Here is a 15721-nt window from a genome sequence, read left to right as displayed (position 1 = left end):
ATTACCAACTTAAACAATGACAGAAAGAAATTTAACAAAGAACAAACTCTTGAAATTAAATTTTCTCCAAAAAAAATAGTTCTTTGACTCCGCACTAGGTTGCACTATTGTAGATCTTCAGTAGTGTCCTCTAGAAGAGAAAGTTCACACTTCTTACTTCAAGCGAAACAAAAACACATCAAAAGTGACACAGTTCTAAAACTCCAAAATTTACAGGTAGTGACATCTTCTGAGAAGGTAGAAAATTAATAACGTCAATAAAGTTCAGACTTCCTCCAGCAGAGGAGTTTTAACTGGCGCGCATTTAAATTAGCGGCGTAGAGGTGTACCACCCGGTACACAAATAATAACCAAATAAGTACGTCAGGTATGGTACTATATCCCAGCCCATTGTCTTTAGTGTTTCCCTAGAAATCTTATCAATTCCAGCTGCTTTTCTAGTTTTCAACTTTTGAATCTTATTGTAAATGTCATTGTTATCATATTTAGCATTAGTCATCCCCTCTATCTGGACATTATCCCTGTTACTAACAAATCTTTACATACTAATGTCTGAATACTTCAGCCATTTGAAGAGCTTCACTTGACTTTGTTTCCTTCCACTCTTGTATGTTGTCAACAATGCCATTCACTTTCGTTACTTAAGGTCATTTTAAATGCTGTGCTTTTATAAATGCCCGTGTTCGAGGCAATGTGGCTTGGATGAAATGGCGGCAGACTTCTGGAGTTCTCTGTGATCGACGGACACCCAGTTTACAAGATTGTCCTTCGACCAGTTGCTTCGTACGGCCCCAAATGCTGGCCGATAACAGTCAAACATGAACAAACTCTCCATGTTACGTAGGTACGCATGCCTCCCTGGTCATTTGGTCAAACCCGATTGGACCCCATCAAGACCAAGCATTGCTCCGATCATGGACAAGATTCGCGAAGTTAGAATCCGATGGTAGAGCCATATTCTGCACAGCGAAGAAGCATATAAGGCGAAGACAGCTCTGCATCTCTTGCGCCTAGAAATTAAACATACGGTCTGCTCAAGAAACGCTGGCTTGATCGGATACAAGAAGACCTGCGTTGTGCGCAGCTGAATCCGAATGACGCACTGGATAGAATAAAGTGGAGATCGGTGAACCCAATAGAAGACCCTGCGCCAATAAGGTAGAAACGGTAAGAAGAAGATGAAGATGAAGATCAAGAAGAAGATGACGAATGATTTGTAAATGTTTCAATGACAATCTCGGTTTAGCAGGTATTCTTCTTAGAGACTCTGCGAACCCTTTACAAACACTAGATCTGCTCTTTAGAAATGAATGTTCAAGATCATAGCTAGAAAGCGATATGGAAATCCTTTTTTTTTTCCCGCCGAAGTCCTAAATGATGTTTCACCCATTGCGTCTGCCTTTTATCTTCATCCGTTTGCAAGCAGTAAGTAGAAGGTGGGCTAAATACTAAACTCACGGCTTTTGGTGCCCACAACACAGCGCAGTCCAACATAGCTACCTTTTTGAACACAAATTTGTTTCCGTTTACTTTAAAGCCTTGAGTATCAACTATCAACGTCCTTGTCATGATGAACTACAAAGCGAGCAACTCTCTGTTACAGTATCTTATAGACCAAGTAAAACAATATCTACTCACAGCATATATAAAGACTTGAATTTACAAGAGAGAGAGCCTGATAGCGAAAAGTCTAAACATGCATATCCATGACCACCGTGATCACTGCGTGTCAAAAACAGTGTGGCCTCATTATGTTACATGCTCAGCCCAGTTATGGTTAGCACTTTTATGTGGTTAGTCCGGCTATCGAACTTAAATTCTGTTAAGTTAAGCTTACACTATTTTTGCGGTTGGCCTGGGAGGTTAGGTTCAGTTGCGAGCCCCAAAGATGCTACCTAAATATTACGTCCCTTATGAATAAAGTACATGTACTAAGCCTTACGCCATCTCCCTAGTCTCATGTACAGCCCCATCTTGTTCCTAGTTCAGCTCTGAGCCCCGAGGTCACCTTCCTGTATTACACCCCTATAAATAAAGCAGACGTATTGAGCTTTATAGCCTCCATTTTGTTCAAAATTCAGCTTTAAGCTCCCTTAAGTCCCTTTCCAATGTTACGCCCCAATGAATAAAGCATATGTATTAAGTCTTATAGCCACCATCTTGTTCCAAGTTCAGCTCCAAGTCCTGGGAGTTTAAGTTAGGTTAATGTGTGGTCAGCGAAACTTGAGACCTGCAGTTAGCCCGGGTATCGAACTTGAAGTCCGTTAGGTTAAGCTTCCACTCTTATGCGGTTAGCCCGTGTGTTGAACTTTGATTCTCTTAGATTAAAGCTTCGAGCTAGGGTCTGTACGGTTAACGCCCTTAGGCCTGGAGACGAACCCGGGATCTGCGAGGTTAATTCTGGATACGCCATGCCTGTTAGGTTAAGCTTGTCCTCTTGACCATAATCACGTTGGCTGTTAGGGTAAGCTTGCACATTTTAGCATCGAACTTGTGTATGTAAGGTTAAGGTCCTTAAGCCTAGGGTCAAGCGCGAGGTCTGTAAGGTTAAGACTGTACACGCAGCCAGCGTAAAGTCATGTAAGGTTAAGAGTACGCTCTTAGCCAAATAAGGTTAAGGGCACGCTCTTCGCTAGCAGCCCGCACCGCGCTGTGACGACACTCGCCGGATAAGGCCTCGTCCAGGGGCAACCGGATTCCGGATGTGGCCGAATCCGTGAAAAGTACTTTCTGACCTCCCTTGGTCAGCTCCTGTTTCTGTTTCAACGCCGATGGTATTAGAGCACTCGAGGCCTGTGGAGTCTTTCATTTTCACGCCCTTTGTGGCCCTTGTCTTTCATTGGCCGACACCTTCATTTTCCGAACTGTCGGATCCGTTCCATTTTTCTCTCTGATTAGTGTTATATAGAGGATGGTTGCCTAGTTGTACACAAGGTTTCACCTTACGTGGTATTTTACTGATATCTACTCGACTCTGTTGAGGATGGTGTGATTTGGTATAATAATAATAATAATAATAATAATAATAATAATAATAATAATAATAATAATAATAATAATTTTAATGTGTGCAAGAGATAGTTACAAGTTCAATTTATTTTAAGTATTAATATGTTGATAATAATACTACTACTTCTGTAATATATGTGGTTTAGTTATAAGATTAATATCTCAAGTAATAATGTATTAGAAGAGTTATGTATATATAAAACAGAGTCCTGTAAATATGTAAACGACATGATGAATGAATAAATACTACTACTACTACTAATGTACGGTGAGCTTCGTAGTACTTGCATTTTTAAATGGCCTTATTGCTCTTAATCCCAGACTTCATGATTAATCGTCAGTTGCAAATGTATTGTGTAATATTATCACTCTATCTGCTTATAAAATGATCAGAAGAACGTCGGAAAAACGATTTAAAATTTCAGAAGAAGGAAAAACGTGTCATACAATAGATCCCTCAGTACTAGAGTGCCTGCCTTGGGATCAGAAGATCCCCGATCATACTCGGCAGACCTAGTCGAATATTTGAAGGGAGGAAATAAAAGTCAGTCCGGTATTGCATGATGTACGATGTCGGTATGTAAATGATCTCTGATGACACAATTGGTGTTGACCCGTCAAAATTCATTAAATACTCAGCCATAGAGTGCCCAAAAGAGATCCTAATCTCTGCCATCTGGTAGAATAAAATGGAACGTCTAAATTGACACGCAGGTAATCTGCATGGCATTTATTATTATTATTATTATTATTATTATTATTATTATTATTATTATTATTATTATTATTATTATGGCATTAAAAGTTTGTCTTTTATACAATTTCGGTGGAAAATCCATATTTATATATGTGGTAAATAGTTTGATAATAATGGAACTGGAAGCAAGTCAGAGTACATGTATGAAATCTTAGAACGAGGAAAAAATGTTAGCTGCTTCAATTAATTAGCACACACGTAGTAATGATTGTATTTAAAATTTCGAAATTTTACGTTGGTGGTGTAGAAAATGGGCGTTGAAGTCCCTGAGTACAACAATGATCAAAAGGAAGGATTATCACAGAAATGTTTTGGCTAGTTAATACGCAGAGAAAACAAAACTTATGGCTGAGTTGTCAATTAATTTTGTCGGATAAACATCATTAATGTGTCACCAAACATATTTTACATGTCGACATTGTACGGCGCAGAGTACCGAATTTACTTTTTCCACCCTTAAAAATTGCAACTACCTCTGCCGAGTTTGAACCTACACTCTATCAACAAAAGAGTGAACTTCCGTATTTTAAACTACTTTGAAGTATGTTTCTTGCTAATAATTTCCCTAAACTGTGCTCTTCACTTTCCTAACTTAAACCTGGAACAATGACCCTATCATTCTAAGATAAAAGTTTATCTTGCTATTGTTTACTATACCTTCAGTATTTCAATGATAGGTACAGCGCTAACATTAGTCGAACATTCTTCTTTATCTTGTGACTATCTACTCACTGATTAAAAATATCAAACTGAATTAATATATTCAATATTAAAATATTCATGAAATAAAATGCTTAATCGTCAGACTATGTACTCACACTTAGTACTTACCTGATTATTTACACATACAATAGTTGATGGCCGCCAGCTACAAATAGATGCAACGATAATAGAATGAGAGTCTTTAATATCTCTAGGGTGTGGTGTAATAAGCTTACTTTGACAGCATAACATATAGGTTCTGGGAAAAGGAGATTGGCGTTCGGTTTCCCGATAAAAATGTGAGGTTATATGATCTACTATTGAAATGAAACAATTAATTTATTTGATACTAAACAAAATATATTCTTTAAAAATTGACTTTAACGTGAGATTTACTGCGATAATCCAAAAATCTGACATTACAAGTGAAGGAAACTGTAGGAATTAAATTTGAAATCTTCTTGACCTGGCATTTAAAATTTATACAAGAAATTTATCCCTCATTCACTTGACTGTACCTCGAACATTTTGAGTGTTATTATCACGTATTCCTTTGAGTTGGTACCATCTATAGGTACCTCAAGCCTAATTTGTGATGTATCCTTTTAGTTTCACTAACGAGATATAGTATGGCTTGAAATTATATTTACTCTTCACAATCAAATTTACAAATAATTCACTGTAACTGTTAGTCTGCATTACGACGACTCAGTATTCGGCTGTCACCGAACTGACACAAGAACTAAATGGAACAGTTGCACGAAATACACTCCGAACGTAATTATAATCCATTTCGTCACTGACGATTAGGTATCCATATCACTGTTCCCCATTCGTCTCCTTCCAATTGACTCCAATCGACTTCATGGCAAGTCTCTCCATTCATCTCCTTCTAACCAACTACACTATCCAACTGACTTACTGGCCATCTGTGGCCTCACCATCCAAATGACTTCCGCTATAGGATACAGCTCATATATATAGCCATCAGTTGACATATGGTATAACACCCATAGCAGAGCTCCAAATAGATATGTCACTCCCACCCAGCTACATTTTTTACATATGTTGAAATAGCCTGAGGCACTCTAAATGTGATCTCATCGCTAAATGCATACAATGACAGAGCGGTGACTCGACAGTTACTCTAACGGAATTGCACCATATGTTGCAATGTCAAAAGTTTTCACAAAACATATCCTTATCTGATATTAGGCAGGTAGTCTCACTTTACATTATTTTGATGCTAAACACACATATATAGAATAAATTAATTACAATAAAGCAAGCGATAATTAATATTTAGCGAAATCAGACTATAGAAATGAATCAAACAATAATAATAGTTACAATAATAGTAATAATAGAGATACAACAACAATGATACCAAAGATGCAATAATAATAATAATAATAATAATAATAATAATAATAATAATAATAATAATAACACAGATAACATAATAATAATAATACTAATACAGATGAATGCTTGTAGCAGGATTTGAACCGTTACAATCCATTGTGGTTTACTTGGGCGTATGGATCAAGTACGACAACGTGATGTGGTTTGTGTAACAGTGTTTTCTTAAAGACCTTTCTTTCTTTAACCATCACATAAATGTAATATTGAATTGAATATTTGTGTCTGATAGAACGATACATTCTTTGAGGTAGAGAGCTGTACAAACAGCGTGTTGCTGTCGTGGCTTTCCGCAGATAAATTTTCTAAAATAATTTATGTTGACGTAGGACATGAAAACAAAGTGAAATGAATTATTTTGAGGAGTAAGGTAGTTCATAAGCGGGCTTGGACTGTTACATGGCTGTTGACATCCTGACTATAGTTACGATTTATCCAGTTTTAAGTAGAATCCGGACCAGTGAGACGTAATATTTCATTTCAAAATTATCCCTTGCATTGCCGAGGGTTCGAACATGGCAGGATCTAAGCTTGCACATAAAGACTAAAATAAGCGATGATATACTATTTCGTGCTGATATTCAAGTATAGAGTTGTTTGAATTCATCTGTTTACAAAATGCATAACAGGATAATTATATAATCCATTTTACTAGTAATTTCAATGATGAAAAATATTGGACACACTCATATTTAACAGAAAAACAAACTATAATGCTAAACTCTGAATCAATAAAAAGAGAAATAATATAAAACATAAACATTTATCTTGTGCTTAAATAGTTGGAAAAGTTACGGTTTTTGGCTCAGCTCCTTGGTCGAACGGCCGTAACTTATGGTTCAGAGGGTCCCTACGTTTTATTCCCAGATCAGTGGTGAATTTTATTATCACCGAATTAATTTCTCCGATTCGAGGGCTAGGTGTTTGTCTTTGTCTCAACACCCTCCTCTTCATACACACACAAAACACACTGCAAACCAGCACAAAAACACGCAATAGCGATTACATCAGTCAGTCAGTCAGTCAGTCAGTCAGTCGGTCAGTCAGTCAGTCGGTCAGTCAGTCAGTCGGTCAGTCGGTCAGTCAGTCAGTCAGTCAGTCAGTCAGTCAGTCGGTCGGTCAGTCAGTCAGTCAGTCAGTCAGTCAGTCAGTCAGACAGTTAATAAATTAATTAATCAATTAATCAATCAATTAATCGATCAATCAATAAACGATATGAATGCAAGGCTGTTGCTCAGGTGGTACATTTCCTATCAGTTATTTACATGACCTGTTTTTAAACGTTTTCAAAGAATTTAGAAATTTATCGAATATTTCCCGTGATAATTTACTCCAATCCCTTGCTCCCCGTCTTATAAATGAATATTTGCACCAATTTGTCCTCTTGAATTCCAACTTTATACTCATACCAGATGACGTGCCCATACTTATCTATGGAATTCTACATTTACAGTATACAGAATTGTATATGAAGTCGTCTACACGTTGTAAGATTTAATCAACTTGCATGTTTTTTTTGTCTTACTCGAGAAAAATGCTGATACTCCGGGATGATACACAGCCTTTGTTATCCGAAATAATGAAAGAAGTTTCAAAATTGGTCCGGTAACTTTTGATATCACCCGTTACATATAAACGAACTCACAGTCTCTCTTTATATATTAGTACAGATACAGAAGTATGAATAGATATAGATACCACTGATTAGAGTTACGAAGGAAATTCATATAAACATTTAATTTTTCCCTAGTGAATTTTAAGTACACCTACTCTGCTGCAATGTTTAAGAGGACTAACCGTTCAAGCAGCTTATTCACTTTTAAGGGTTCCAGGCTTACGTTTTCCTCTGACTTGTTTAACATTTTCTTTCACTACAGGGTCCGCTTAAGAGATAGTGTGATAATAAAACCCAAAAGCACATTTTTCTGGAATACGGTTAGATTTGCGAAGGAGATACAAACTTTTTTAGAGGACAAACCTTTTTAAGTGCACTCGCTGACTCCATTATTTAATAAGAATAACCGTTTAGGCAGGGTATTCACTTTTAAGGCTCCCAGACGTATTATCCTATAACTTGCGTCATATGAAGGGCCCTTTGAATTTCCACTGCAATAGTTATTACCCTATATGCTAACCAAAGGTTCCTTTTGTATGCTTGCCAAATTTGAGCACGGTCCGTCAAGTATTTACGTGAAAGAAAGCAAGACAAAGAGACCAAAGATAATCAACCGTCAAAAACACGGCATAATTTTTTTCTCGATAATTACTGTATTAGAGATACGAAGAAAATTGATGTAAACATTTTTCTGGCAAATGGAGTTTCAAGATCATTAGGTGTGCTCCATTGTTCAATAGGACTAATCGTTTAGGCAGCGTAATCAATAACCATAAGTATTTCGACAGATGGGCGCTAGTTAAAAATCGACTTGTAAATAGCGAAAGCACTTTGGTGTAATTCACAATCATTATGCTAATAAGTGCAAGGAAATTTGGATTCAGAAACAATAAGTATCTCGCAGATTAACGCTATCTATGAATTTAAAACGTTAAAAGAGAATCTCTTATTGGCCTTGCCTACTTCGAACACCAGGCCTGTATTCTAGAACCCTTGAAGTGACGTTGCCTTGGTTACGGCCTGTCATTTCTTCGTTCGATTCCTACAGCGGGGCAGTGAGGTGCCAATATCTCGAAAACGATTAGTTTCAATGTCTTAAAACGTGGTTTTTGGTGGTCTCGTCGTAAGGCTTAAAATGAGCGTTGTCTCATCCTTGTACGACAAATTCAATATGTCGCTTATACTAGCCGGTGCTAATGCGTCGGTTTTCACGGGAACATTGTAATATTCCTGGATGAAGCATAGCCTATGTTACTCGGAATGGTGTATGTATGTTCAGTCTTCAGCCCTAAGGCTGGTTGGATCCTCAACAGCTCTGCCATCAGCTGTCATAGATGGCCTAGGCATCACTGAAGAGGCGTACTAGGGAAATGAGGAGTGAGGTAGTTTCCCGTTGCTTTCCTCACCGAGCCAGAAGTTGCTATTACATATCAGTCTGCCAAGCCCACTGAAATGCATGCACCAACCGACCCTATGAGCAACATTTTCACACCATTCATAGCAGGGACTGGCTGCACAAGGAATGGCATTACTAGCAGCGCTCATACCTCAGTCACTTTCATATTGTCTAAGCCAAGGGTAAGACAGAGACAGATCAATGAAAGTAACAAAATTGCTCTAGCCCATACCAGAAGACATAGTGCACTGTAAACACTAGGTCCTGCCAGCAAAATTTGCAAAAGAACGAGCGAGTTGGCCGTGCGGTTAGGAGCGCGCAGCTTTGAGCTCGCATCCGGGAGATAGTGGGTTCGAACCCCACTATCGGCAGTCCTGAATATGGTTTTCCGTGGTTTCCCATTTTTACACCTGACAAATGCTGGGGCTGTACCTCAATTAAGGCCACGGCCGCTTCCTTGCCATTCCTAGGCCTTTCCTGCCCCATCGTCGCCATAAGACCTATCTGTGTCGGTGCGTCGTAAAGCAGCTAGCAAAGAAAATTGTGAAAGAAAATTCAAAATCGGTCCAGTAGTTTCTGAGATTATCCGTTACATAGGCTATATACAAACTCACAGTCTCTCTTTATGTATTAGTGTCGACATAGATTTTGATCTTTCCTAGTTTTAAAAGGTCCGCTCAAGCTTATTCATCTGCTAATGTCATTCCACGCCATCTCTCCATCGACAGCTTGGAATATATCACTTAGTCGACCATCTCGTCTCCTTACTCTCAAGTCTTCCCAGCCCAAAGTTTGCAACATTTTCGTAGCACAACTCCTTTGTCCGAAATCACTCAGAACAAATCGTGCTGCTTTCCAAGTCTACATTCACTCCTGTGACCCCACCAGGTTTTGAAGAAAACGGCAGTAAGAGAAGAAGAAGCCTAAATTTTGCTTTTTAAATGGGACATCTTGGACTCCATGATGTGGTTTGTGTTTTGAAAGTGGCAGGATGTGATTTTAGGGTTAATTTAAGCACCATGATGCTATAGCCATAATGGGCCTTGACCTACCAAGCGACCGCTGCTCATCCCGAAGGCATAAAAATAAGGAGGTGACCCGCGGGCAGTGCGAGGAATCTCTCGGCCGTCATTCTTTGCTTTGTAGGCTGACAACATAGCCTAAATGAGCTGCGCAAGTTGACGAAATGTGTACTGGACGAATATATATGAGTGTATGACAAGAAATATTTCTGTTACGAAAGACTGAGCAGCGTTTCCTTAATTTACGGGTATGTAAGAAATTATGTTGATTTGCATCATTTGGTTCGTTTCAGTTGACTGAAGTTCTGAACAAGTACTTGGAGGACTATAACTCGATGTCTACCGCTCCAATGAAGCTGGTTATGTTTATGGATGCCATCTGTCACGTGTGTCGTATATCGAGGATTATTCGCCAGCCTCTCGGTAATGCTCTTCTCCTAGGAATGGGTGGATCGGGTAAGTGATTCCTTTCCTTTTGTTATTGGTGTTTAGCCTCTGTTATTATTTTATATTATTTCGTGTCAGAATGTTGATGGCTTTCGCCAAGCAATCAATGTTCACACAGAATCGAGCAATACCAATTCCCCCTTCAGTGGCTTGAGTGAAGTTTTGAAGTGTGCAACCGGCAAGGTTGAAGCGACAATTATACACACACACTATGTGGGGTAGTTTGTAGTTCCCTATAGTCTCAGAGTTCAGTTCTTAAGATTGCCCCTGGGTCTTCCAGTGCAACTCCTGAAATGATTCAGCTCCATATCAGCCAGCTCAGCTGACATCCAGAAAGTGGGGATTCAGCGGCCATCATCTACTCTGAAGAGATTTTGTGGTTTTTGTTGCCAGAGATCCGGACGAACTGTTTTTGTATCTATGTAGATTATAGTAACCAAAATAAAACAACAATACAGATAAAGAAAGATTCATAATGTACGGAATCGAAGCAGCCAGCCAAAGAGTAGGAAAGCGCATTTGCGCCCCAGTAAATCAATATTCATGTGTAATAAATAAAATCGCGTTTCCACAAAAGAGGGTAGATTTTTATTCATGTAGGACTATAACTAGTTAACATGAAATGCCTACCATTATTATTTTCTTCTCTAATTTATGTGGGTACTGAAATGAATGACGTTGTGGTTTGCTAAGAAGGCAGGATGCAGCATAGAGACGATAATGACACTGATACTGCTGTGTGAGAACCAAAATGAGTTAAATCTAAGTGTGGGCTTAGACACCCACCAGCTTCCAATAGAAGGCCAATCTCATACCAGAAATGGTGCAAGAATATCTAGTCGAATTCACTGAAATTAGCGCCCGAGACCCGTCTTCAGGTACAGGTTCAAATACTTGAAAACAAACTTTCCAGAATATGAAGTAACGTCAGTGGCTTTAAATATTTATTTTTCCTTTGTTTCTTAACGATTCCTAAGAACCAGTTAAACATGGAAGTGAAAAAGTAATTTCAAGAAACCCTAAAAATTGCCGTTATACTAGTTCAGAAGGTATAAAGTTGGGATGTTCCCGCTGCTACATTGATTTGAACACAAGGTACGGCCCCCAGGCATTTATCTTCAGTTGTTCAGACAGTCAAATGAAGGGCTTGAAATACGAGGAAGAGGTCATCGAAATGATTTTACTGAAATGCCATCATGTATCATCTCATTCGAGAGAGTGAGAAAGGTAAACCGTTAAGAACAAACTAAATCAACAATTCATGCAACTATATAGACAAATGACTGATGTCCTTATTGACAGCAACAGTAATATTGTTCACACAGTCAGAGGAGAACTGACATGTATGTGAAACATGGTTTCCCAGTCGACGACTTGCAGGAAGAAGACATTTATACAGCAATAGAGAAGTATGCCTAACTAGTCCCCTGGATTTGGAAAATATTTCTGATATTTCGTTGAGTTCTCAAGGAAGACCTTCGTTAATCTGAACACTAAGAGGTCTATCCCTCCGAAGAATGGAAGTAATGGCAAAAGAAAGAACAGGCCCACGAAGGACGTATAATAATGCTTGCTTGCTTGTTTGCTTCACAAAAGTAACTTTATACTACTAAATGCTGTATCCCAGGCTTGCGAGGAAAACCAATAGGAGAAGGTAAATCCTACCTAGCATATGTTGTGACATGTATTTCTTTTTAACAATTAACGGAATATCTATGCCCATACCTCCTACATTCGATATATGTTTTGTGTGTGTTTTCCTTCTCCGCATCATTTGTATATCATTATCACTCTTTTATAGCTTATCACACGACCATTATTACCATACAATAAAATTACCGTATTTATTCTCGACCAGAATATTGCATCTTTAATCAAATTATTTATCCTTGCATTCATTTCACTTGAATTCTGAATATATGAAATGCAGCAGTTATATAGGGATGGGAATAACGGATGAAGACAAGGGCGTATCCAGAGTGGGGGTGAGGGGTCCACACACCCCAGGAATTTTATCGAATATCTTTTATTAAGCACACGATTCCAGCACTCTGACTCTTACTTGGAGTCAATGACACTCATTTCCGTAACCACCTAAACTCTCCGGTGTTCGGACACCTAGCAAAATAAAATTCTGGATGAAGAATTAGCGTTAGCATTTTCCTGATGAAGTGCCACCTTCATGAGCACAAATAAATTTGAAACTACTGGCTCATGGTTCAATAAAAAACATGCGCGCACACGAACAGTTTTAACAGAGGAAACGCTAGATGACATTGATGCGAATCTCTAAGGTTACCGAATAAATCAATCCCAAAATGATCACAACAAATAGGGGTTTCGGTTTCTTCTGCACACAGAGCTACAAAGCTGTTGCACATCAAACTGTACAAGTTTACACGGACTCATTGTTTAAAACCTGCTGATCCAGCCAGAAGACTGAGGTACAGTAACTGGTATCTTGCATCATGTTCGTCGGTAAAAAGTGTTCTAACACTTCCTTTCCAGGATGATTAACAAACCACTGAAATCACTCGCAATAAAATGTTTCTCTTCTCTGCTTCCACCAGCTTCAATTCGTGAACGATAGAAAATTTATACAGATAAATATTTAGCTTCTTTCTCGCTGCTCTTTGCGCTGTGAAGACAGATATGCTTGTCTGCTGTACCAATTCTTCTTCTTCTTCTTCTTCTTATTATTATTATTATTATTATTATTATTATTGTACCGGGCGGTACACCTCTATGCCGTACTTTTAAATCTTGCGCCAAGAAAACCTCCTCTACAGGAGAATCACTGAACTTAAAACTAAACCTCCTTTTGCTCAGAAGATGTCACTACCTTAATTTTGTGATTATGAAGTTGCCAGTACTGTGTGAATTTCAACGTGTTTTGTTTTCCGTTCTTCAAGAAGTGTGGACATTCTCTCATAGATGTCTCTGCAAAAAATTATGATCATGCACCCTGGTGCGAAGTTAAGGAACGTTTTTAAGAAATTTTGTATTCATAAGTTTGTCCTTTACTAAATTATGTTCATTCATTTTTGGGTTGGCAATATTGACCTTTTCTTTCCGCCAGTTTTGAATTCAGCCAATCCCTAACTTCTGTAATTAATTTTTAGTCTATCACAGGTTTCTTCTTCGATTTTGTGTGTAACTTTTCATCTACCAATAAAAGTGAGAGGGTGTGGCTTGTTTATTCGTGAAAGGTCTCGAACTTTCCCCGAGGGTTTATAAACTGCGGATTTTCACGTCTCTTGGCCATTTAATCAACGTCTATCTAAGTGTGTGGATGTGAAGCAGGAGGCGGGTGGTGCTTATTTCATCAGGCAGCATGTCTTCAGCAAGGTAATGGCCATTTAACATCTTTATTTCTTGCTAGCTCAGCAGTTTAACCCGCGGGAAAAGTCCAAAACCTTTAGCATGTAACATCTTTCTAAACATGTAATTTTCTGTCGGCTTATGTAAAAACTTAATTAAATCTCCAACTGTAATTCGGGGATAGAGAGTGATTAACCCTCTCGAGCTCCCCTTCATTCTGGTTTGAGGTGACTACGTTTTGGTAACTGATTTTCTTCTCTTCCTTAATGTTTTAAATTTTTTTTCTTATACGGGTCACCTCCATAGTTTGAGAATAACCCCTGTTTCATCGGCCTTGTGCCCATTAGGTTTTAGGAAGCTACATAGAGGAGTGCAAGTATCCGCCTCCTTCCTTTTCGTTTGGACCATTTATTTAACGGTTATTTCTTTTACTCGAAGGCCCTGTAGGTTGGGTACGAGATACCCCTGTTTCAATTTCTAAGCTGGGCCATGGAAGGCCAGAAAGAGTAAGACATTTTTGGTGTTGCCTTGACTAGGCTGGAAAAGCTGAGAGCGTGTCTGCTTTTTTCAAGTATTGTAAAAGTGCCTCTAGGAGGCTTGATATTGTAAATAAGGGAGCAGGGGATCTCTGCCCTTTTGTAAATTTATGCTTCTCTGTAAAGTTTGATCTGGAAGCTCAAAGATTGTAAAACTGGGGGCTGGTAGCCCAAGTGTGTTAAGGATTTGAAGTCTTGGATTTTTCTGAAGTCTTGTTTTTAATTTGCTTGTTATTGTTATCTCACTAAGTGAGAATTTGTTAACTTGTTGCTTTTCGAAAATATAGCCTTCCTTTTCAGTTTAAATTCTTTCTTCACAAGTAGTTAGACCCATTCACCCCGGCACCTTCTTTCACCTCTGCTGATCCACCAAACCACGGTAACAATTATTATTATTATTATTATTATTATTATTATTATTATTATTATTATTATTATTATTATTATTATTATTATTATTATTATTATTATTATTTATTTCCCACAAATTGTGGACACGATTCAGGGATGGTGAATGTAGAAAGGGCATAGCTCTACGTACACGTATGTGCCTCTATTCCCACTTAAAATTACAATATTAAATAATTAGAATTATAGGCTACAGAATGTGCTTATATACAATTACCGTACTTACATAATATTCACAAGACTTGTTCGACATTCAAGGAATTCTACTCCTCGTAATTCTACTCTCCAGAGTACATGCAGTTGACTCAAATGAGTGTAAGAGTGTCCGGCTGCATGGCCAAATGGTTAGCGTGCTGGCCTTGGTCACAGGGGTATCGGGTTTGATTCCCGCCAGGGTCGGGAATTTCAACCATAAATTGGTTAATACCGCTGGCACGGGGACTGAGTGTATGTGCCGACTTTATCATAATTTCATCCTCATCACGATGCGCAGGTCGCCTATGGGAGTCTAATCAAAAGCCTTGCACCTGGTGAGCCGAAGTTCTCGGATACATCCCGGCACTAAAAGCCATGCGCAATTCCATTCTCTTCACTGTAAGAGTGAATGACTTTGCGAATGAAACAAAAAATCACGTACTACAATTAAGTACCTTAAGCTATCCCATTTAAGTTTTTACTCTTCTCATTTAAGACTATGCACTGTTCCTAGAAATAGATAAGATAGTAACATCATTTTTAGTTCGCTCAGACTGTAACATTGTAATATTCAGTTAATTTCTTTTTACCTCATATTAGAATAAGTTTTGCTTTTAGTAAGTAGATATATATTCCTTAGGTATTAATTTGATATATTTCTGTTATTATCCACTCTCTATTTATCCCATATTATTTTAATCAATAATAATCTTGTTTTATTGCTATTCCTTATTTCATAAACTGTAATTGATTACCATGATAACTTCTCTGTATGGGGTTAAGTGTAAGAGATGACCAAGAGCCCTAACTTCGCCACTTAATAAATAAATAAATAAATAAATAAATAAATAAATAAATAAATAAATAAATGTATTTATTTAGAAGAACATC

At 38.1% G+C, this 15721-nt stretch overlaps 1 protein-coding gene across 1 annotated transcript in view; it reads left to right on the top strand.

Annotated features, from left to right (window-relative positions):
• LOC136866853 (dynein axonemal heavy chain 1) overlaps positions 1-15721 on the top strand; it is a 1878455-nt gene that overhangs the window by 880691 nt on the left and 982043 nt on the right. Inside the window, exon 12 of the mRNA XM_068226864.1 lies at positions 10217-10379. Within this exon, the coding sequence (XP_068082965.1) occupies positions 10217-10379 (163 nt within the window). The remainder of the gene's footprint in view (positions 1-10216; positions 10380-15721) is intronic.

The sequence above is a fragment of the Anabrus simplex genome, chromosome 3 (genome assembly GCF_040414725.1).
Source record: "Anabrus simplex isolate iqAnaSimp1 chromosome 3, ASM4041472v1, whole genome shotgun sequence".
NCBI classification, from domain to species: domain Eukaryota; kingdom Metazoa; phylum Arthropoda; class Insecta; order Orthoptera; family Tettigoniidae; genus Anabrus; species Anabrus simplex.
This window is presented reverse-complemented; position numbering and strand designations above follow the sequence as displayed.